The 23,026-nt window shown below is 38.1% G+C and overlaps 1 protein-coding gene across 11 annotated transcripts in view; it reads left to right on the top strand.

Moving 5' to 3' along the window:
• The first annotated feature begins 7,496 nt into the window (after positions 1 to 7,496).
• The window catches only part of LOC131071217 (uncharacterized), a 33,961-nt gene continuing 18,431 nt past the window's right edge, over positions 7,497 to 23,026 (top strand). For 2 of the 11 annotated variants that reach the window (XR_009358345.1, XR_009358341.1), the window contains exons 1-3: positions 7,497 to 7,807; positions 7,891 to 7,970; positions 15,792 to 15,852. Coding sequence is in view for 1 of the 11 variants with exons in the window: in XM_059207652.1 (XP_059063635.1) it covers positions 20,582 to 21,514 (933 nt within the window). In the remaining 10 variants the exon portion in view is untranslated. The other 9 variants (XR_009358346.1, XR_009358344.1, XR_009358338.1 and 6 more) reach the window with 8 other exon arrangements.

Below are 23,026 nucleotides of genomic sequence, written 5' to 3'. Positions count from 1 at the left end.
CAAGACCCCCCTTGATGCACCTTGTTCCAAAGGAGTTAACCCCATATTCACTTTCCTGATGGCTAAGGTTGTCCAAGGCCTCAAATCTGTTAAAGGTATCCTCTTCCTGTCTCTCCTGTAAGTGTTGAAATGTGGCGACTGATCAGCAAAGTACTGTACACTCAGCACGTATCCTCGCCGGGGGAAAGCGGGGGTTCGGGGGCGGCAGCCCCCGAGAAAATTTTTTTTTTGCCGTTTTTGTTGATGAAAACCGACATTGTAATAAAACCCTAAAAAGGCCAACTTTGTTTGTTGCCCTAAAAATGCATGTTATAAGTGGCTGGGATGCTTAAGGCATTGTAAGGTTGATGTACTATTTTTGCTGGATAATAAGAAAGATTGGACGGCTGTGTATGGTGGACGTAACCCATTCTGGGTGAACCACGTTAAATCTCTGTGTTATCTGTGTCCTGTTTTATTTCTTTATCTTTTGTATTTAAATCTGCATATAATTGTTAGTTCATATTTGCTTCGGATCTGCTTGAAACCCTAACAATTGGTATCAGAGCGAGGTTTTCTGTAAATTGGCAGGACTTTCAGATTTGAGTGGGAGCAATGGAGGATTCCAAATTCAAGGTCGAAAAGTTTAACGGCCAGAATTATCAGTTATGGAAAATGCAGATGGAGGATTACCTGTATCAAAAGGATTTGTGGCGGCCATTGGAAGGAAAGGCAAAGAAACCGACCACAATATCAGATGAAGAGTGAGACATTTTAGATAGAAAGGCACTGGGATCCATTCGATTGTGCCTTGCAGCGTCTGTAGCATTCAATATAACAGAAGCAAAAACGACTGTAGATTTGATGGCAACATTGGCTAAGCTGTATGAGAAACCCTCGGCTTCGAATAAGGTATTTCTTATGAAGCGTTTGTTTAATTTGAAAATGAGTGAGGGAGGATCTGTAGCGGAGCACTTAAATGAATTTAATACAATTACCAGTCAATTGTCTTCGGTAAAAATTACCTTTGCAGAAGAGGTTAGGGCTCTCTTGATTTTATGTTCTTTGCCAGAAAGCTGGAATAGTTTGGTTATGGCTGTAAGTAACTCTGTCTCTGGTAAAAATACTTTGGTATTTGATGATATTGTTGGTGTTATTCTAAGCGAGGAAATGCGAAGGAAAAGCACAGGTGAGACTCCAACATCATCGGGTAGTGTTTTGAATGTGGAGAACAGAGGAAGATCAAAGGAAAGAGGAAAAGGCCCTGGAAATGAGAAGTCACGAGGGAAGTCAAAGAAAGGACGCTCTCAATCTAGAGGAAAGAAAGATTGCTGGTACTGCGGAAAGCCTGGTCATCTAAAGAAAGACTGTTGGTCTCGGAAAAACAAAGAAGGAGACAAAAATGAAAATGACAGTAAGGAAGCTAATATTGCAAGTAATACTCTACAAGATGCTTTAATCTTATGTTTGGATAATGTTAATGATTCCTGGGTAATAGATTCTGGGGCTTCATTTCATGCTACACCCCATAGAAAATATTTTCTAGATTATGTTCAAGGTGATTTTGGACAGGTATATTTGGGTGATGATGAGCCCTGTCAAATTGTTGGAAAAGGAAAGATAAAGATCAAGTTGCAGAATGGTAATGACTGGTTTTTGCAGGAGGTAAGACATGTTCCTAATTTAAGAAGAAATTTAATTTCTGCAGGGCAACTAGGTAGTGAAGGTTGCATAGTTACCTTCTCAGATAGTATGTGGAAGGTCACTAAAGGATCGTTAGTAGTAGCTAAAGGTGCGAAGGTAGGCACATTATATCTGTGTACTGGTAACACTTACTCTACCTTAGCTGCTACAGATAAAGTTACTGCAGGGACAACAACAATAAATGTTGCAAGAACAGATTCGATAATGTGGCACCATAGGCTTGGGCACATGAGTGAGAAAGGGATGAAAATCCTTCACTCCAAAAATCTATTGCCAGGACTAAAGAAGATTGATTTAGAGTTCTGTGAAAACTGTGTTTATGGTAAACAGAAAAGAGTCAGATTTCTCAAGGTTGGGAAAGAGAAGAAGAGTGAGAAGTTAGAGCTTGTACATTCAGATGTATGGGGACCGGCTCAAGTATCATCTCTTGGTGGCTCTTGTTATTATGTTATTTTTATTGATGACTCAACTAGAAAAACATGGGTATATTTCCTAAAACAAAAATCAGATGTTTTTGAAACTTTTAAGAAATGGAAAGCTCTGGTTGAAAATGAGACAGGAAAAAAGTTGAAGTGTCTCAGATCGGATAATGGAGGTGAGTATTGCAGCAAAGCATTTGAAGATTACTGTTCCTTAAATGGGATTCGAAAGCAGAAGACAGTTCCAGGAACTCCACAGGAAAATGGTGTGTCAGAGAGAATGAATAGGACCATCATGGAACGTGCGAGGAGCATGAGATTGCATGCTGGATTGCCCTTACATTTTTGGGCAGATGCTGTACATACTGCTGTCTATTTGATAAATAGAGGACCTTCAACCCCTTTGGATGGTGGTATTCCAGAGGAGGCATGGACTGGTAAAAAGGTAAATTATTCTTTTCTAAAAACTTTTGGTTGCGAAGTTTTTGTCCATGTTGATAAAGAAAACAGAACCAAGCTTGATGCTAAATCTCAGAAATGTACCTTCATTGGATATGGGATAGATGAATATGGCTATCGGTTATGGGATTTTGAAAATAAGAAAATAATTAGAAGTAGAGATGTTATATTCAATGAGAAGGTTATGTATAAAGAACAGATGCAGGAAAAGAAGCATGAACAGGACAAACAAGAATATGTGGTGTTGGATGAGATTCCTGAAAATGAAATGCCACAGGTACCTGATGCTCAGCAACAACAGATTGTCCCACAAACTCCTGCAAGTGTTAGACGTTCTACGAGGACAAGTAGACCCCCTGAAAGATTTTCTCCTTCTTTGTATTCTATTTTATTAACAGATTCTGGTGAACCAGAAGAATATGAAGAAGCAATGCAGGTGGATGCCAAACAACAATGGCAACTAGGCATGAAAGAGGAGATGGACTCCTTGATGAAAAATAAGACTTGGGACTTAGTCCCTTTACCTGCAGAAAAAAGAGCCTTGCCTAACAAATGGGTTTATCGGCTGAAGGAGGAGGAAGGAGGTCAGAAAAGATATAAGGCCAGACTTGTGGTAAAAGGTTTTGCACAAAAAAAGGGTATAGATTATGATGAAATATTTTCTCCAGTTGTAAAAATGACTTCAATTAGAACTGTACTTAGTCTTGTGGCTGCAGATGATTTACATCTTGAACAATTAGATGTCAAAACAGCTTTTCTCCATGGAGATTTGGAGGAGGAAATTTACATGTTGCAACCACAGGGATATGAGGTCAAAGGTAAGGAGAACTTGGTGTGCAGGTTGAAGAAAAGTCTGTATGGCCTAAAGCAAGCACCCCGACAATGGTATTTAAAATTTGATAGTTTCATGGCTGAACACGGTTATCATAGATGTCATTTTGATCATTGTGTATATTTTAAGAGATTTGATAATGGCAGTTATATTATCCTGTTGCTTTATGTTGATGACATGCTTGTTGCTGGGTCTAACATGCAACATATAAATGATCTTAAACAAAAATTAGCCAGGTCATTTGCTATGAAGGATTTGGGTGCAGCTAAGCAAATTCTCGGTATGAGGATTACACGGGACAGGAAAAATAGAACCTTGAATTTGTCCCAAAGTGAGTATATAAAGAAGGTGTTGAAAAGATTTAACATGCAGGATGCAAAAGCAGTTAGTACACCTTTGGCTAGTCATTTCAAATTGACTAAGGAGATGTGTCCAAAGGCACAGGAAGAGGTTAATAAAATGTCTAACATCCCGTATTCATCAGCTGTTGGCAGTCTGATGTATGCAATGGTATGCACAAGGCCAGATATTGCACATGCAGTGGGAGTTGTGAGCAGGTTTATGAGTAATCCGGGTATGAAACATTGGAATGCTGTGAAATGGATTCTTCGGTATTTGAAAGGAACTACTACGAAGGCATTATGTTTCAAAGGATCTAATGTTGCTCTAAGTGGATTTGTTGACTCTGATCTGGCAGGTGATATTGATTCACGGAGGAGTACTACAGGGTATGTTTTTACTATAGGGGGAACTGCAGTCAGTTGGATTTCTAGGCTGCAAAAGGTTGTTGCACTTTCAACCACTGAAGCTGAGTATGTTGCTGCTACAGAAGCCAGCAAAGAGATGATTTGGTTGCAATGTTTTCTGAAGGAATTGGGTCAGACACAAGAGGATAGCCCATTGTATACTGATAGCCAGAGTGCCATTCATCTTGCGAAGAACTCTGCTTTTCATTCAAGGACAAAGCACATTCAGCTCAGGTACCACTTCATCCGGACTATTTTGGAGGAGGGTCAGTTACGGCTTGAGAAGATTCACACAAGTGAGAATCCTGCCGATATGTTCACAAAGGCAGTTCCACAGGAGAAGCTGATTTCTTCATCAGTTTCTGTTGGTCTTCTTGATTAATAATTGTGGAATTTATACCAGTCAAGTCCTAGTGTTTTATCCAGCGGATGTTGCATGTACAGTGGTGTCGTGTAGTATTAGTCTCCAAGTGGGAGATTGTTCGGTGTGGAGCCTGATCAGTCTCCAAGTGGGAGATTGTTGAAATGTGGCGACTGATCAGCAAAGTACTGTACACTCAGCACGTATCCTCGCCGGGGTCTGGGGCCGGGCCGGGCCCCGGGCAGGGGTTCGGGGGCGGTAGCCCCCGAGAAAGCGGGGGTTCGGGGGCGGCAGCCCCCGAGAAATTTTTTTTTTTGCCGTTTTTGTTGATGAAAACCGACATTGTAATAAAACCCTAAAAAGGCCGACTTTGTTTGTTGCCCTAAAAATGCATGTTATAAGTGGCTGGGATGCTTAAGGCATTGTAAGGTTGATGTACTATTTTTGCTGGATAATAAGAAAGATTGGACGGCTGTGTATGGTGGACGTAACCCATTCTGGGTGAACCACGTTAAATCTCTGTGTTATCTGTGTCCTGTTTTATTTCTTTATCTTTTGTATTTAAATCTGCATATAATTGTTAGTTCATATTTGCTTCGGATCTGCTTGAAACCCTAACAGTAAGGACCTCTTTTGTCCTCAATTCCTGTTCCTTGTCTTAACTGAGACAAAACCATTAGTACCCTCTACCTCGGCTGACATAGTAGCTTTTCCTTTATCAACCCTATCTTGACTCTGGGCCGACTGTTGAGGTTGACGTACCACCGGTTTATATCTAGGGCACTTACGCTGTAAATAACCATACTCATGACACAGACGACAACAGAAAGGTAAAGTCTCATAATCAAGCTGTTGAACCCATGAATAAGAGCCCGCACACATATCTATATCGTCTGGCAAAGGTTTACTAAGATCAATTTCAACACAAATACACGCAAAAGTCATTACCTTTCTCCCTAGGGTTTGCGTTGAGGATCCCACTGGCTTCTCAAGCAGTGCGGCCAGCAATCATAGCACATCCTCCCGACAACATTCCACAGGAAAACGTGGCAAATGAACCTACACTGGAACCCTGTTTGGGAGCTCCTCCTAAGGGTTAAACCTTGCATGCCAAGGCTTGATGAACAACCCCACTTGGTTGTTAAAATATGGGCCTCCTTCAACGACCCTATTGTGATCCTCCATGCAGTTGAAGGTAACCATGAAATAGTTGTTTGCCAACATCAGAATCTCCATTTCCCCTTCCAGAGCCCAAGTCCTCTGCGCCCAGTTTTCGAAAAATTGCAAAGAAACCCTCATTCCCAAAAACTTGCAATAAAGCGAGTGTTTTGAAAAGTACTCAACGTCTTCAACAATCAGTTTTAGAGGAATAACCAACTTCGGTCTCTCACTGCATCTCTCCAGGCAACCATTAATCTTCATAATGCGAGAACCACCAACAGTCCCCGATCCCGATTCAGATGAGAAAAGGTTATTGTTAAAAGTCTTCATACTTTGGAATGGGGGTTTTGAGCCCACTGCAACGTGAAAATCCATGGCTGGAGGTACTTGCGAGTCCTCACCACCAATACTCGTCATTGGAGCTTCGAAAAATTAAGCAAGATAAAAAAAAGGCCCACACCCCAAAGGGCCACTCGGGAAAGCACAAAACCCTCGACCCCACCGTGAGAGGGAGCTTGCCGAAACCCCTAACCCCCTGAAAGCCCACGACACGCAGCAGCCCCAAAGCCGAGCCGCTCGCAGACACCGCTCCACCCACAACCTCCCGTTTCACCCACCACTCCCTTCGCTGAACCCTGCCCAACCTCGCCTGCAACTCCACACCCCCGTCGCGCCTGCACTTCCCTGCCCCCGACGACCCACCTGCAGCTTCGCCTCCCTCGAGCTAGGGCATCGAAGCCCTAGCTTGGCCGCCTGCGAGAGCCCGCACGTACACCATCCGATCTAAAAAAAATCAAGGTTATGGATATCATGTGTGAATATATATTTTAAAATTATATAAATTTTAAATTATTATTTAATTTTTTATTTGTTATTTTTGTAAAAATTATCATGGAAAAAGTTAATTCTACTCATAATTTGTTGAGATCCATATAAGAAATTATGATTTGAATTCTTAAGTAGAATATGGATAGAAAATATAGTAAAAAAGAATGACAAAATTTAATATATGATAAAAATGAACCAATATCATTTTAATGCCTATTCATTATTTACTTTTTGAGATTTTTTATTTATGTTTTACATTAATGCTTTTATTTTTTATTTTGTTTAAAAAATGATTTTATTCAAATCAAAGTTAAGGAGGATTAAATTTAAGATTAAGATAATTAATTAAAATTAAGATTAGAATCAAATGACAATAAAAATTTATTATAAAATAACTATAAATATTTCGGTGAAATATATTATAAAGCCAACTCTAGTTAACATTTACTTAGAACTCTAACTCTTATCAATATCTACATTTTATTTTCTAGATACACAAAAATCACATGTTTTCATTTAGCTATATTTTCTTACATTTTAACACGTACTCGTATATGGTGGTTGATTTTGATGAATATGCATTGTCATGACTTGACTCCTAAGACCTTGGGAAGTTATAGATTTGACAATTCGTTGCTTCTTTTAGGAGAGGTTAGGTAGAAACATTTAACCTTTGTTACATTGTGTTATTTAGGTCATCAACAAGAATCACTTAGTTATATAGGCTAAAGTGAGACACGAGATTGCATAATATTATGACATGCCTCTTAATCTAATGACTTAGACATAAAGTGATAATAACCTTATGTATACCTTAAGAAAATGTAAATTACAAGTGTGAATGGATACTAGGTGATGTACTAGCTAGGTAAAATACCCCTTTCACACCAACAAAAAACATTAAACTCAACATGATTTTGAAAATGATGCACGTATAGACGTAACCCTTATCTTACTATATCTTACTATAGACGTAACCCTTGCACCTTATTTTGGTGCAAGTGCTAGTTGCATAGTAAAAAAGTGTCTAACTGTTTCAAAAACTTAATTTGGCCGTTCCAACTGGTATACATGGATAGGTCGAAAAGAGAGAAACTTTTTAAATTGTCAGGGGTGAAGGAAAAGGCAAGGAAAAATCCCAAATATTTTTAGATGTTCGGTTTTAGGGTTTCTATGACTTGGGGTTTGTAAGACGTTTATATACGTAGTCTGTATTTCTGTCCAGGGTTAGGGTTTCAGTTTACTTTTTTTCTTTCCCCTTGATGACATTCTGCTGATATTTTTCTTATCGCAGCTTAAGAAATGGTGAAATTATCAGGTAAGGAAATGATCCGATGGATTGTTTTTCTTTAATTAATGGGAGCGTAATACTTATGATGATTTTGCTGGTTCAATTTATAGGTGCTGCAAATGTGTTTCATAAAGTTCGATGGAAAATTGTTCCAGATTTTTGACGAGAATGGACGGAATTGGAAAGATCGGTAAGTAAATCTGTGAAAAAAATTGATTAAAGAAAATTTCAAATTTTCGTTGTCTATTAGCTTTGAAATCAGTGAAGTGGAGCTAAAGATTTTTTATTTTCTTCTCAGATCTAATATTTTTTCCTCCACTGTTTAAAATAGACAATTTTCCCTTTTAAAATTAGCAAAGCAGATCTGTAGAATATTTTTCCCCAATTCCAGTTTTTAGCAGAGTCTATTGTTGCCGGCTGTGAATTTGTTGTTGTTGGAAGCGATGCCTCTGCCCTGAAAATGCTTTCGTCTAAGAAGTATAACCTGGAGCTCCTCCATATGCATATTGCTGCTGCTGATACATCCTTTCACAATAGTTTTCACAGACTATGAATATGAAATGTGACTAGGATTTCTTGTAATGGGTTTTTGTTAGACTGATCGTATTGTATCGAATTTATATGCCCAATTTATGAATTTGCCAGGAAGAATCCATTCTCGGACGTAAATTGTGTTTGCATGTAGTTATATTTAAATCTGTTTGAGGATTCAACACCCTAATCTCAAAGTTTGAAGATTTGATCGTTTTTCTTTAATAGTATAAAATTAGTATAGATAAATATATCTATATGGTCTGTTTCCAAGAATGCCCACTGACTTGTCACGTCAGCAAATGCAAGCAAGACGCCAAAATTTGTCAAATCAATGGTGCTTGAACATATCCAATCGCTTGCTACATGCCAGTAGAATTCGCTACCACCTGTTCCCGATAGATACACTGGCAACAGAGGTGATTGGAATTCAATGGCGTAATGCACAAGAAACATATGTCTTCCAGTTTCACGATTATGTGTACAATTACGCACAACCCTTTCTTGAATCCTTGTGAGGTTTTTTCTTTCTTTTAATTTCCGGCATGTGCGTTTATGAGAGTAGTCCGCTTGGCTGAGTTGATGGATGAGAGCGCTCTGTTAGTGATGTATTGTAGTCGCCTGAAGTCCACTGTGTTATCTAACTGATCTGTAGCTATCCACCCAACACTTCTCTCTTTGTGACTCGATGTGATCATGTGTGTGAACTGAATGACCCACCTGTTTGATACGGCTTATTGTAGACCTCCAAATTGGTGGCAATCTGTTAGAAAAGTTTGATTCCGATTAATATAGAAAATACGGTAAATAATCCCCTGAGATTTGGAAAGTTGATTGAATAAGGTTAGGGTTTTGCGTTTCAACTGGGGGTTTCGTCTGAGTCATCAAATGAGGATCTCTCCTACTGTTCCAATCATTTTTCCCAGATGTCCTGTGCCCAGCTAGAAACCAAACTATAACTTGTTTAAAGTGGGGACATGATAGGAGTCATTGTTTTCTGAATCTAGCTTCTCCGACCAGGAAGAAAAATTGCATCCAACTCTTCCTCTAGTTGGGTCTTACGGATTTATCATATATGTCGTGGATTTTATCAATCCAATTCTTATATTTGTCATGGGTTTTATCAATCCAATTCTCATATCTTTCATCCAATTCCAAATTCTGTAGCTTCAGATCCTTTGGCTCGGCCTCTTGCATTGTTTTCCCTGATTGCTTCATTGCAGAACTAGGCCCTCAACAGAAAATTGAAATAACTTACTGTCCTAGATTAACAGAACATGTGCACAAGCTCTTCTGCTTCATCCCCAATAAGGTCTTTGGTATTTTGCCTGTCATCATTGGGCCAAAAATTGTAAGATTAAAATAAGAATTGGAATGAACAGAATGAAATAAACCATATCTGGCAATAGAATTTGTGGCATTCCATAGCTTCAAAATTCTATAAACATTCGATGAGATGTTCAAACAAATTGCCATGTTTTTGCCAGCACTCCGAGGCTCCTACTTCTAATAGTACAGATTTAAATCTGGGCAGTGATGGATCAATCTGATCATATTGCCCTCTTAGAAATGGCCAATGTGCCAATGTTTAAGGAAGAACACAAATCTAATCTCATTGAGAAAGTTCACAATGTGCCAATGTTTAAGGAAGAACAAAAAAGAACAGGGAAAAATAGTGGGTTGTGAATATTTTCAATTTACTTTTTGTGAAACATTAGGACGATTTATAGGATATAATTGAAATTTTAAAATCAGTTCAATCTGTCATTGGAGTGTTGTAAGCATCATTGACACGTGAGTAGGTTAAGCCAAAGGGCTTATTTATTATTAATGAGGGTACCCGAGATGCGTTTACGTTGGTGAGATTATTAAATTTATATGTAACTCAAGAACAGTCCAAGGACAACAGTTTGAAACTGTACGCCTAATTTATTGTTTTAGGAAAAGAAGTATCAGTTCCATTTGAATACTTCCATTGCATCGAAAAGTCAAAAAAAAAATGCCTTATCGGAAATCCAAAATGTGAGAGCATGTTGGAAGTATGGTTGCATTACCGCTGGCCATATCTCTACATAGATTTTAATAATAGCTATATTATTAGAAGGGGAGATTTTTAAATTACCTTAATTTTTCACATATTAAGATCAAGAGTGTAAATAAACAATGTAAGCGATGAAAAATAAATGACTTGTATTTACGATACAAAATTTTGTCTATAGACTAAAGTATAGATTTTTGCAATTAAAAAAAATAAAATTTGAACTACAATAGCCAAATTTTCTTAAGTAATAGGGCTACAAAACTTTAGAAAGCGGAGAATTAGAAATATTAGAATTATAAAGTTTGTCTGGAGTCTTAATCTCTACTTTTTTTCTAATACAATTGTTACACTATTCGAAATGTTGTTTAAATAAAATTAGTTTTCTATTGTATTAAAATTTGTAGAAATTTATTCATTATAAATCTATTTTTAAAATTTACAATTTTTTACGTCAAAGGCGTCTTTTATTTGAAATGGACAAGCTAAATTTTCAAATCAATGGTTGAGGGTTGAAGATATCCAATGCAAGACAATTGGATAGATCTAGGTCTTTTTTTTCTCGCTCATGTTTTTCCACTCGTCGTGCTTTTTTACTCTTGTTTGAGATTCAATCTTTTGTGTCGTTCACAATGAAAGCATCGTGTGAATATGCCAACTTTTACCGTCACATCGTTGTGATAGCATTTGTCACAAGATTGCAACACAATATATACGCCTCCAATTGGAATGTAGTACAAAACATAATTTTGTGAATTGTGAAATACGACAATGCCTTAAAGCTCGAGTTGTTCATGGAATTCGTGCCATGTCTCGCTGTAAATGTGTAACAACATGTGGCACTTGTTCTTTGAAGCGATTCAAAGTGTTTTGAGAACGGTTGGAATTTGGCGATTGTTCTGTGAAGCTCTAGATTCAAAGCGTATAATTTTGTTGAGAGGCATCTACAATGACATACCATAAACAAAAAATGGATTTTGAATAAATTTGAAGTGTAGATGACAGGTAAATGCATGCATGTTTCAGTTTTTCTATAAGTAGTATTTTATTACTCTAAATAAAATAGAATCATTGCCACTTGTCTCTAAGTATATGAAACTATTATATCTTTAATGAGAGTGAAAAAGTGCAGCATTATTCAACTTTATGTCCTTGACAACTAATAAACATGCAAGACAATTATGTGATATATGTGATCTCTTGACATTATTTTACGCATATTTTTTTTTGAATATAAGTATACTAGTTATATATCTGTTTTGAGAATGGTTGGAATGTGGCGTTTAACGATGACAACCACATAAAGATGACATTGGCTATGGGGCCCTTTAAACAACGAAAGCGGCTATCCTGCACATAAATAACACGCCGTACTTAGTATGGGTATCAGGCCATACATAGGTGGCATTTTGTGGGCCTTGCACAGAGTGCTTTGTGTTCCAGCGTGGACATGACACTACATCGCGAGGACTTTTACGACGACGAAGATGGTGCCGAGAAAAACGAACGTTGGGATATCGCGAGGATATTTTCGACGCAAAGACAGTGTTGACAAAAGCAAACGTTGGGCTTCGACGAAGTCAAGAAAAGTGAAGTCTTGCAGGTATTTTTTGCAGAAAAACACACGGTCCGTAGCCGGCGACCATAACTTGCATGGTCAACAAGAGGTTTATGTTGGTGACCAGCTGTGTGGTAAATAAATTGTTTTCATTAAGACTCCGGGTGGGAATATTTGGACACCGTAAAAGAGAGGAGGGAGAGAGGCTGCTGTAGATATAGGATTGGGACTAAGACGCGGGCTGCAAAGATTTTCGGATGTGGGATAACAACGATTTTTTTGCACTCGACGAAAGTAGGATGAAGAGGGAGAAGGAAGAATTCAAGAGAAAAAAACCAGTAAGGTACACATTGTTTTTATGTTTCAATTTTCAGTTATTCGTGGACTTTATTTAAGTTTTTATGTCTTTGAAAGGGCATTTTATGGTGTTTCAAGTATCGATTTGTAATTTCGACAAAAAAATGCAAGGGTTTGTGAGTTTGATATTGGTAGAAACGAGGGTTTCTGTCACCCCAAGAAAGGGGGTTGGATTCAGTGAGGGTTGGCGAAGATTTCGACACAAAAAAATCGGTAAGGAACCCTTCTTTTGAATGTTGCAATTTGAGTTATTGGTGAGAATTGTTTGGTTTTAGGCCACTCAAGTTGCATTTTTTTCGGTGAAATAAAGTATGCATTTTTTTATTTTGGCCAAAAACGTGCCTTCAGACTATGCTCGCCTAATATACTAGCAAACCCTCGTGTTGTCTACACAAATTACTGTGTGGAAAACCTTCGTTGTGTTTACTGTGTTTTGAATTTACATTGTGTATTGTGGCATTTATCACTACTTCAACTTATTTTACTCCCTTTGAGTGCGTTCATCTTTACTCTTGTTATTTTGGGTTCTATGTTGCTTGGCTTATATTTTTTTATAAATTTTTTAGCGATGTTTCCTAATACCTTTTGTTTCAATATGATTTCTACATATCTATAATTATTAGTGGTATAGTTATAAGCTATAAATCTTTGCCTACCAGATAGTACCTTGGAATTTTTGCATAAAGTTGTAATTGATCTTTTGTGAAATACAAGTATATAGAGGCTTATGCCTTTTATTTAAAAATAATAATAATATATAACATTGAAACAATAAAATTATATAATTTAAATGAGCTCAACATATGCACCCCATAATTCATAGTCAAAAAACTAATGCCAAAATAAAACCTAGTTGGAAATACCTCAATGGTCATACAAGCATCTCTATAATAGCATCTAGAATACACTATCAAAACATCTTGATGGCATAATAAATCTCATAATTTTTTTAGTTGAATGGATTGCATCACACGAATCATATAATAAACTGATGGAACACTCAATATAACATATATCATAAGAATCAAGAAGCACACAAGAAAAAAATGAGAGTGGACATTACATTGATTCTCATATCAATGTGTATAATTAAAATACCTCTCTATTTTAACTATGTATTCAATGTACCCATTTTTCATTAAATTTTTATACCCTTTTATTGTTTCTACTCTATCTACTAAGGGCAATACCCACACTTACATCTAACTCAATACTATTTTTGGTTGTATCTCATACATTAATCCTTGACACAAATGCATATGAGCTATGAAAAAATATGTCATCTAATTAAATATTTGATTTACGAGGGTTTATAAATTTGAACCCTAAAACTTTTGCTACAACTCTAATAGTGAATCATCTTAATAACTATATCTTGATTATAAAACACATTAATTAAATTGTAATGAAAGTATTTAAGAGATACATAGTGATTCTTCTAGGTTGTGACATTACCAAAAGGTGTCCAATAACTAGTTTTAGAAAAAAATGATATAATTGAACTAAAATTGGACAAACATTGTATGAGAATTGTTTCCTTTATGAACTCTGCCAGCGTTGTTATTAAGTAGGGATATCGACGTTGTTATTAAGTAGGCATACCAACGTTGTTATTAAGTAGGCATACCTAGGACTGCGAGGCTTTGATACAATACATGCCTATGAAGTGTAGAAAAATGTCAATTTCATGACCCTTGCAAGACCCTCATACTTAATGCTCTTTCCACTGATTGACCAACACAATGTGATTTATAGAGTTTTAGAATTCCACTTATTAACACCATGTCTAGGGCAGATAATGATGGCAATGCATGAAAGTGAAGAGCACTGTGCAGGAGCTGCACACTTTCTTTGTTGAATTTAGTGATCAACCATGATTTCTAGAGTACTTCTACAACACATGGTTGTCATGGAGAAGGTCGTATCGGTGAGTTTGACGTCACCTTGGATTTGGCATTATGACTTGTTAACCCTTTTGGTTGTTGTTTGGTAGTTGACATCCTACTACTATTTTTAATTTTAATTTTTTTTTTTGCTAGCTATGTGGATGAAAAACTTCAAGAATTTCGCTCATGCTAACCAAGATACAAATAATGCCATCAAATCATACCATGGAAAATTGAAGTCCTTGCACCGAAGAGATGATAAAAAGACATGCTCGAGGAGGATGAACAATCTGTATTTTATATTTGTGTATAAAGTGGAACCATTCTACAAGCATAAGCGATAATTTCAGCATTTTGGATTTATCAAAAACTACAGGTTGACACATTTGCAAACTAGTATGGAGAGGGCAAAGGCAATTCTTGATGTCGATTGTGTTGCAGACGACACTATTCCCGATTGGTAATGGGTGAAAAGTCAATCCTCTTGCAACTTGTATGTGGTTAGGAAATTTGGGGATCACTTCTACATTTGTGAATGTGTGTGGAGTTTGTGAGGAAACATGTGCAAGCATGCATTAAAGGTTGCTGCAATGATGAACAATTCGTTCGACGATTCATGTGTTTCGGGTAAGTGGATGTTAAATGTAAGTGGATGTTTGTGAATGTTGATCTTTGCTAACTTAAAAGATGTGTAGTTCACTCTAAGATTTTGTTTCATATAGATCCTATTCCTATGTCAACTCCAACATCTGCTAATGCTAATGAAAACCCAACACCTCAACTTGTTGTCGGTAGCATTTCAAATGCAAGCATGCATTGAAGGTTGCTGCAATGATGAACAATTCGTTCGACGATTCACGTGTTTTGGGTAAGTGGATGTTAAATGTAAGTGGATGTTCGTGAATGTTGATCTTTGTTTAACTTAAAAGATGTTTGGATAGGTTCATGGCTGATCTTCAGAATGTTGGTGCCATGGCATTTGATTTTAGTCCCTCTAGCGATCCAGCCAATACAACCACCGAACGTATGCGACCTTGGTTTAGTGCAAGTCGGGTCTGACGTCGCAATTGGCGGCAACATAGGCAGAGTACTACAACTGAGATTTCTCATGATGTTCACCAGCCAATCACTTTTGAGTTCCCCTTTGAGACTTCTAGGAGGAGAAAGGGAAAGAGGCAATTGGACCAAGCACCGAAACCACATGTCCTTGCCACTGCATCAGTTGTGTCTAATACAGGTTGGTACTCTAGTGTCACCTTTAAGTGGTTTCTAAACATGTGAATGTTGCACGCGTTTATTTAGTCGCCATGTCTTGTAGTCGGTGAAAGTGATCCACACATGTGTGACAATGTTCGACACCCCCTCAACACTTGGCCATAGGAGTCCTCGTCGGCGATTGGCTTTTGATGGTCTTTTACGTGGACAAGGATCACAAAATGATCCTCACTGATACAAATTTTGGTATTATTTGTTCAGATTAAGTTTTTTAGTTTGTAAGTATGTCATATATGTGCTTCATGTTTAGCCATTTCTTCATTTAACATGTTGTGTAATATGGAACATCTTTGTTTATTGTAATTGTGTTGTAATGTTTACTATTACTGTCCCTAACCATCTTTTATAATGTATCTTTGTATGCAGGTCCCATTTTGTCGTTGTGTTCATCCGACAATGACATTTACATACACATCAGGCGACAAGCGTAGGTTTTATGCAACTTAATTTTCAGTATTATGTTTTTATGTCTTAAATTTATTGAATGCTCTACTTTAATAATTAATACTCTTATGGTATGAATATGTCTTTTGTTGGTAGAGAACCACAAAGACACTGCGTTATTTCAGGGCCTCCCCGATATTGTTATTGGGGATATTATCGAAAGGACAACTCCCAGACAGGCAGGGGAGTGGGACGTTCGCATGGGAAGATATTATATCGAGGATTATATGTACATCGTTTACATAGATGAGGTTCACTGGTTCACTCGAATCACAATTTGGGGGACAATCAGTTTGTATAGGCAACTATGACCACTATATTTTGCCCATACGTATTGGCCAACAACTCTCCCTCGGTTTCACATCATGTGTGCTGTGAGACCCCATTGGAGACATGGATGGGCTTTGGTGCCATGCTTTGATGACAGTATCGCCGATGTCACGACCTTCTTTCCATGGAACTTCGTTATTTTGGACTACACCCACTTTTTCATTGTTGTTTATGATAGTCCTCGGCCAACATTGAGGTTTGACAGGATACAAATTAGATTCCCAATGCAGAGGAGGTCCTCATTAAAATTGTATAACTGTTCCTTTATGATTGACGATTATATGTACATCGTTTACATAGATGTATGTACACCGTTTACATAGATGAGGTGCGTTTGTTCACCTAAATCACGATTCGGGGGACGGTCAGTTTGTATAGGCGACTATGGCCACTATATTTCTCCCTTACGTACTGGTCAGTGACTCCCTCGATTTCACATCATGTGTGCTGTGAGACCCCATTGGAGACGCGGACAGGCCTTGGTGCCATGCCCCAATGACAGTAACATCGATGTCACGACCTTCTTTCCATGGAACCACGTTAATTTGGATTACACCCCCTTTTTCATTAGTTATGATAGTCCTCGGTCAACATCGAGGTTTGTCAGGATACAGTGTAGATTCCCAACGTAGAGGAGGTCCTTTCATTAAAATTGTATAATTGTTCCTCTATGACTATGTTCTTTTTATAAAACGGTTCATTTCTATGGTTACATAGACGATCATCATACGTCGTTTGTCTCGATTATGTTTACAATTTATATGTTTGTCGCGATTATGTTTACAATTTATATGCTTGTCTCCATACACTTTATATTTCTACAAACCAACACACTTTATATGTTAATTTACTTTTTGTGAAACCTTAATACGATTTATACGATATAATTAAAATTTTAAAATACTGCATTACAAACATGCTTTACCTATCATTGTCACGCGAGTAGGTTAAGCCAAAGGGCTTATTTATTATTAATGAGGGTCCCCAAGATGTGTTTACGTTGGTGAGATTATTAAATTTATATGTAACTAAAGAATAGTCCAAGGACAACAATTTGAAACTATATGCCTAATTTATTGAATTAGGAAAACAAGTTTCAGTTTTATTTGAATACTTCAATTCCATCAAAAAGTCTAAAAATAAAATGTGAGAGCATGTGGGAAGTATGGCTGCATTACCGCTGGCCATATCTTTACATAGATTTTAATAATAGCTATATTTTTAGAAGGGGAGAACTATTAAATATTAAGATCAGAGTGTAAATAAAACATTTAAGCGATGAAAAATAAATGACTTGTAATTACGATACAAAATTTTGTCTATAGACTAAAGTTTAGAGATTTTTCATAATTAATAAAAATAAAATTTGAACTACAATAGCTAAATTTTCTTTAGTAATAGGGCTACAAAACTTTAGAAAGTAGATAATTAGAAATAAAAATAAAATTTGAATTACAATAGCCAAATTTTCTTTAGTAATAGGGCTACAAAACTTTAGAAATAGAGAATTAAAAATATTAGAATTATAAACTTCGTCTGCACTCTTAATCTCTCCTTTTTTCAATACAATTGTTATACTACTTGAAATGTTGTTTAATTAAAATTAGGTTTCTATTGTATTAAAATTTGTAGAAATTAATAATTATAAATGTATTTTTAAAATTTACAATTTACTTTATTTGAAATGGACAAGCTAAATTTTCAAATCAATGGTTGAGGGTTGAAGATATCCAATGCAAGATGATTGGATAGATCTAGGTCGTCTTTTTCTCGCTCATGATTTTCCACTCGTCGTGCCTTTTCACTCTTGTTTGAGATTCAATCTTTTGTGTCGTTTACAATGAAAGCATCGTTTGAATACGCCAACTTTTACAGTCTCATAGTCGTAATAGCATTTGTCACAGGATTGCAACACAATATATACACCTCCAATTGGAATGTAGTACAAAACATAATTTTGTGAACTGTGAAATATGACAATGCCTTAAAGCTCGTGTTGTTCATGGAATTCGTGCCATGTCTCGCTGTAAATGTGTAACAACACGTGGCAATTGTTTTGTGAAGCTCTGGATTCAAAGTGTATAATTATAAATCTGTTTTGAGAACGGTTGGAATTTGGCGATTGTTCTGTGAAGCTTTGGATTCAAAGCGTGTAATTTTGTCGAGAGGCATCTACAATGACATACCGTAAACAAAAAATGGATTTGAATAAATTTGAAGTGTAGATGACAAGCAAATGCATGCATGTTTTAGTTTCTCTATAAGTAGTATTTTTATTACTCTAAATAAAATTGAATAAGATGCATTTTTTCGATAAAATAGAGTATGCTTTTTTTTTTATTTCGGCCAAAAGCGTTCCTTCAGACTATGCTCTCCTAATATACTAGCAAACCCGTGTTGTCTACACAAATTACTGTGTGGAAAAGCGTCGTTGTGTTTACTGTGTTTTGAATTTACATTGTATATCTTGGCATTTATCACTACTTCAACTTATTTTACTCCCTTTTGACTGGGTTCATCTTTACTCTCGTTAATTTGGGTTATATGTTGCTTGGCTTATATTTTTTTATAAATTTTTTAGCAATGTTTCCTAATACCTTTTGTTTCAATATGATTTCTAAATATCTATAATTATTAGCGGTATAGTTATAAGCTATAAATCTTTGCCTACCAGATGGTACAATGGAATTTTTGCATAAAGTTGTAATTGATCTTTTGTGAAATACAAGTATATAGAGGCTTATGCCTTTTATTTAAAAATAATAATAATAATATATAACATTAAAACAATAAAATTATATAATTTAAATGAGCTCAACATATGCACCCCATAATTCATAGTCAAAAAACTAATGCCAAAATAAAACCTAGTCGGAAATACCTCAATGGTCATACAAGCATCTCTATAATAGCATCTAGAATACACTATCAAAACACCTTGATGACATAATAAATCTCATAATTTTTTAGTTGAATGGATTGCATCACATGAAGCATATAATAATGTGTGGGGGAAAAAGCGAGACTAGGTTATCATGCCCTAACCCTACCTTTTGTCACACATTACGGAATACGAAAGAGCCTAGAGGTATCACACAATTGGCTACTTCTTTTTGTGAAAGAGAGAGCCACGGGCTACCTATTAGGGTTTCTATTCCTTTGTTGTAATTGAAAGGTAAGATTATGCAAGTCCAATTCCTAACCCTAAAATGTAAATATGAACTAACAACAAGATTGCAGAATTGAACTTAGACAATGGAAAGCTGTAAATACAAGGATGAAATAAGAATGCAGATGTGTATCCGGAGTCAAAATCGGACTGAAAATGTGCGGGACGGGGGCGCGGGCGCCACTGCCCTGAAAACTGCACCGGAAACTGTTGTTCTGCACTTTGAAACAATGTCGGAAAGCTGTCTGTCCGGAGGACCAGGGCACCCAGCGCCTCTGTCCCAGGGACCAGGGACCAGGGCGCCCAGCGCCCCTGTCCCAGTCTTCTGCTCTGCAATTTGATACAGAGTGCTGTCTCGACCTGTTCTCTTCGGATCTGTATCCTGCGGTGTCGTCCGAGTCCTGAACCTGCACTTATATCTGAAAAATGGGATGGGCGGCTATATAGGGTTTTGCCTTAGTCAAACCCCCGCTTCGGTGATTTCCACCTCCACGAATAGCCAAGTTGTTTTGTAAAATGTATTGTGTGTGCAGACCTAGTGTGTGTGCAAGGTCCCTGACAGGGCGCCATGGTCCCAATCAGGGCTTGGCATACGATGTTCGACAGTTTGCATGAGCGATTTTGATGATCGAGTACTGATTACGGTTATGCTTTTGTGTTGCAGGGCCTTCCGTACATGAGAGAGCATACAGCGGGACATATTCTTCGCAGTTTGCGAGATCAGATTCCGCGGCTTACTCAGGCAAAGAGAGACACCTTGTCGATAGTAGGATTATGGTATGTGATCCTCATGCCAGCCATTCGGTTCCATCCTGCAATGCTGATGGCATTGATGGAGCGATGGGATCCTGACACATGCACATTTCCCCTTCCAGTAGGGGACTGACGGTTACACTCGAGGATGTGTACCGTATACTTCGTCTTCCTATCAGAGGAGCGACTGTTACATACGCGACCGATCGGTCAGCGAAGGATCATCAGAGGGAGCAGGTATATTGCATAGGGAGAGTCATGCCGAGCGAGACGAGAGGTTGCATCATGGTCAGCTGACTCTTACATCCTACAGGGGAGGTACCCCTTCTGAGACGCCTTATGATCGCCATCATAGCACTAGTCGTTTGCCCTAATGGGAGAGACACACACATGCATGGGAGTCTCACATGGTGCATCAGAGCGATGGAGAGACACATGAGAGTATGCTTGGGGTCGGAGTATGCTTGCACATCTCTATCACGACCTTGAGGAGTATGTATTTGGACAGGGTTGCAGTTTGATGACATGCACACTTCTGCAGGTATGGATTTTAGAGCACTTCACATGCACCAGGCCTGTTGGCTTTTCGCTGAGTATGGCTAGCGAGCGACCTAGGGTGTTTGCTTATCCACTTACCAGCGAGTGGAGATTTGGAGATCTGTTATATTGGAGAGTGATTTTTGATAGACTGACAACCGAGGTGATAGTGTGGAGACCTTACCTGCGGATGTACAGATGGGATGGGATGGAGAGACAGTTAGCATGCTTACAGAGGAACCGCCTACTGCAGGGACGATATTCACACATCATAGTCCCTTTCTACTTTGACCGAGTACGGAGGCAGTTCGGGCTAGAGCAGTGTGTTCCAGTCGATGTGCCCATCTATACTCGACACTCACGGGTCCTTCCCAGACCTAGAGCAGTAGCGAGACCGACGATAGATGACATTGAGACTACAGATATAGAGGGATCTGATCAGGATGTAGTCACTGATTATTCTGCAGAGCCTGGAGCACAGCGCAGATATGTCTCATGGTTTATGAGATCATATCCAGGTCCTATCTTTCCACCGGATCACCCGACAGGCCATCCAGGCCCATGGAGACATGGAGACCGAGATGAGGACCAGGGATCTAGGTCAGAGGAGCCAGAGGAGGGAGAGGGTCATGAGGAGGCGGGAGATCCTGATCTACCTACAGGTGATCAGCCCAGCGCCGAGGAGGAGGACACAGATAGAGATGAGGACGAGGAGAGAACTGATGATGAGGAGAACGAGGATGCAGATGAGGATGAGGATGCGGATGAGGATAGAGATGATGAGGAGTCAGATGCAGCTCCTCACCATTCAAGGGATGATACCATAGCTCTGGATCCTCCTCTTATTCCCCAATAGGGGGAACATGAGGCGATACGAAGACCTGTTCCTAGTACCGTCCAGCCTACACCCATCGTGCACAGATTAGTCGAGCGAGGGGAGCCTAGTAGATCCCAATCACAGATGTTACCGTATCATGATCCCTAGTGGCGCGAGGGAGACCCAGGTATAGTAGGTTTAAATTGATTATTAATGTTTTGATGATATAGAATGGTACTAATATAAAAATCTATTCTACTGCCACAGCTAATGTGCAGGAGTGGCGTTCCCTAATTCAGCAGGCAGTGACAGACATTTCCACGATAGCACAGATCCCCAGTTCCTCATAGATTGCCTATAGGCCTCAGGGGAACGCGGGTCGGCATGAAGACTCGTTTTCCCCATTTCGAGTTCAGGTAGACATATGGAGGGAGAGAGAGAGAGTTCTATCAGAGGACCTTCAGCGGGCGCGACGAGATCTAGCAGCAGCTCAGGCCGAGACCACCACCTATCGCGCGATCCTTATGGATAGGGATCGTAGGAGTTCCTCTCGGAGTCACTCACGGTCTGTATCGCGCTACACACCCATGGGTCCACCTTCACGGCCAGATCAGGAGGGAGCGTCCAGTCGACACTCTCCAGCCACTAGTCCTAGGGATAGGAGATGATTTTATGATGTAGGAGAGGTCACATTTTGGATGTATAGTGACCTATATTTGTATACGATCCACATATATATATGTATATATACATGCTTCTCTTTTGTCTCAAATGTGTTATCTTTAATGCTTAAAACAATGTATATTTTGCTTTGATTAAATCTAATACATTTGGTAAATGTACATGTATGTTCAGAATTTAATTTCCATATGATTGATTTCTCAATGCACCATGATTAAATTGATACATGTGTGAATTAAATATTTAATCAAGTACTACATTGATGATAGGGAAGAAATATGCATTAAGTCTAATAATCATATAACTAACGTGATTTAATTTTGAACTTAAACACAACATGATACGACTCTACTTAACACATAAAGACATTGTATAATATGCTAGCATAATGGAAATGTAAATCTTTTACAACTTACATAAATGAATTCAAGACAAACCATGAAGTAAGGAAATACGCTTGTCAAGAACGAAGCAATATAGATTAAACATCATAACATTTAATTCTATTTTGCTCTAATTAGGAGATACTAACATATTACCCAATGTTGAAGAATTGAAAAGAAGATAAATAAGGAATGAAGAATTAAGCATAATATCTACGCAAGTGCATAGCATTTATAGGTTCTTTAAGAGGCGTACCGTCTACATCTGCTATTTTGTAAGCACCTGCTCCATAATCTTCAATAACGATGTATGGTCCAAGCCAATTAGGACTAAATTTTTCCTTTTCTGCAGGTAAGGCATTCACATTGCGCTGATTCTCATAGAGGACTAAGTCACCTACTGAGAAGGAACGTTGAATAACCTTATCATTATAGCTTCGTTGTAGAGTTTTGTGATACACTTGAATATGCTCAAGAGCGTTTATAC

This window comes from Cryptomeria japonica, chromosome 7 (genome assembly GCF_030272615.1).
Source record: "Cryptomeria japonica chromosome 7, Sugi_1.0, whole genome shotgun sequence".
Classification (NCBI taxonomy): Eukaryota; Viridiplantae; Streptophyta; class Pinopsida; order Cupressales; family Cupressaceae; genus Cryptomeria; species Cryptomeria japonica.
Note: the sequence above shows the minus strand (reverse complement) of the source record. Positions and strands in the feature narration are given on the sequence as shown.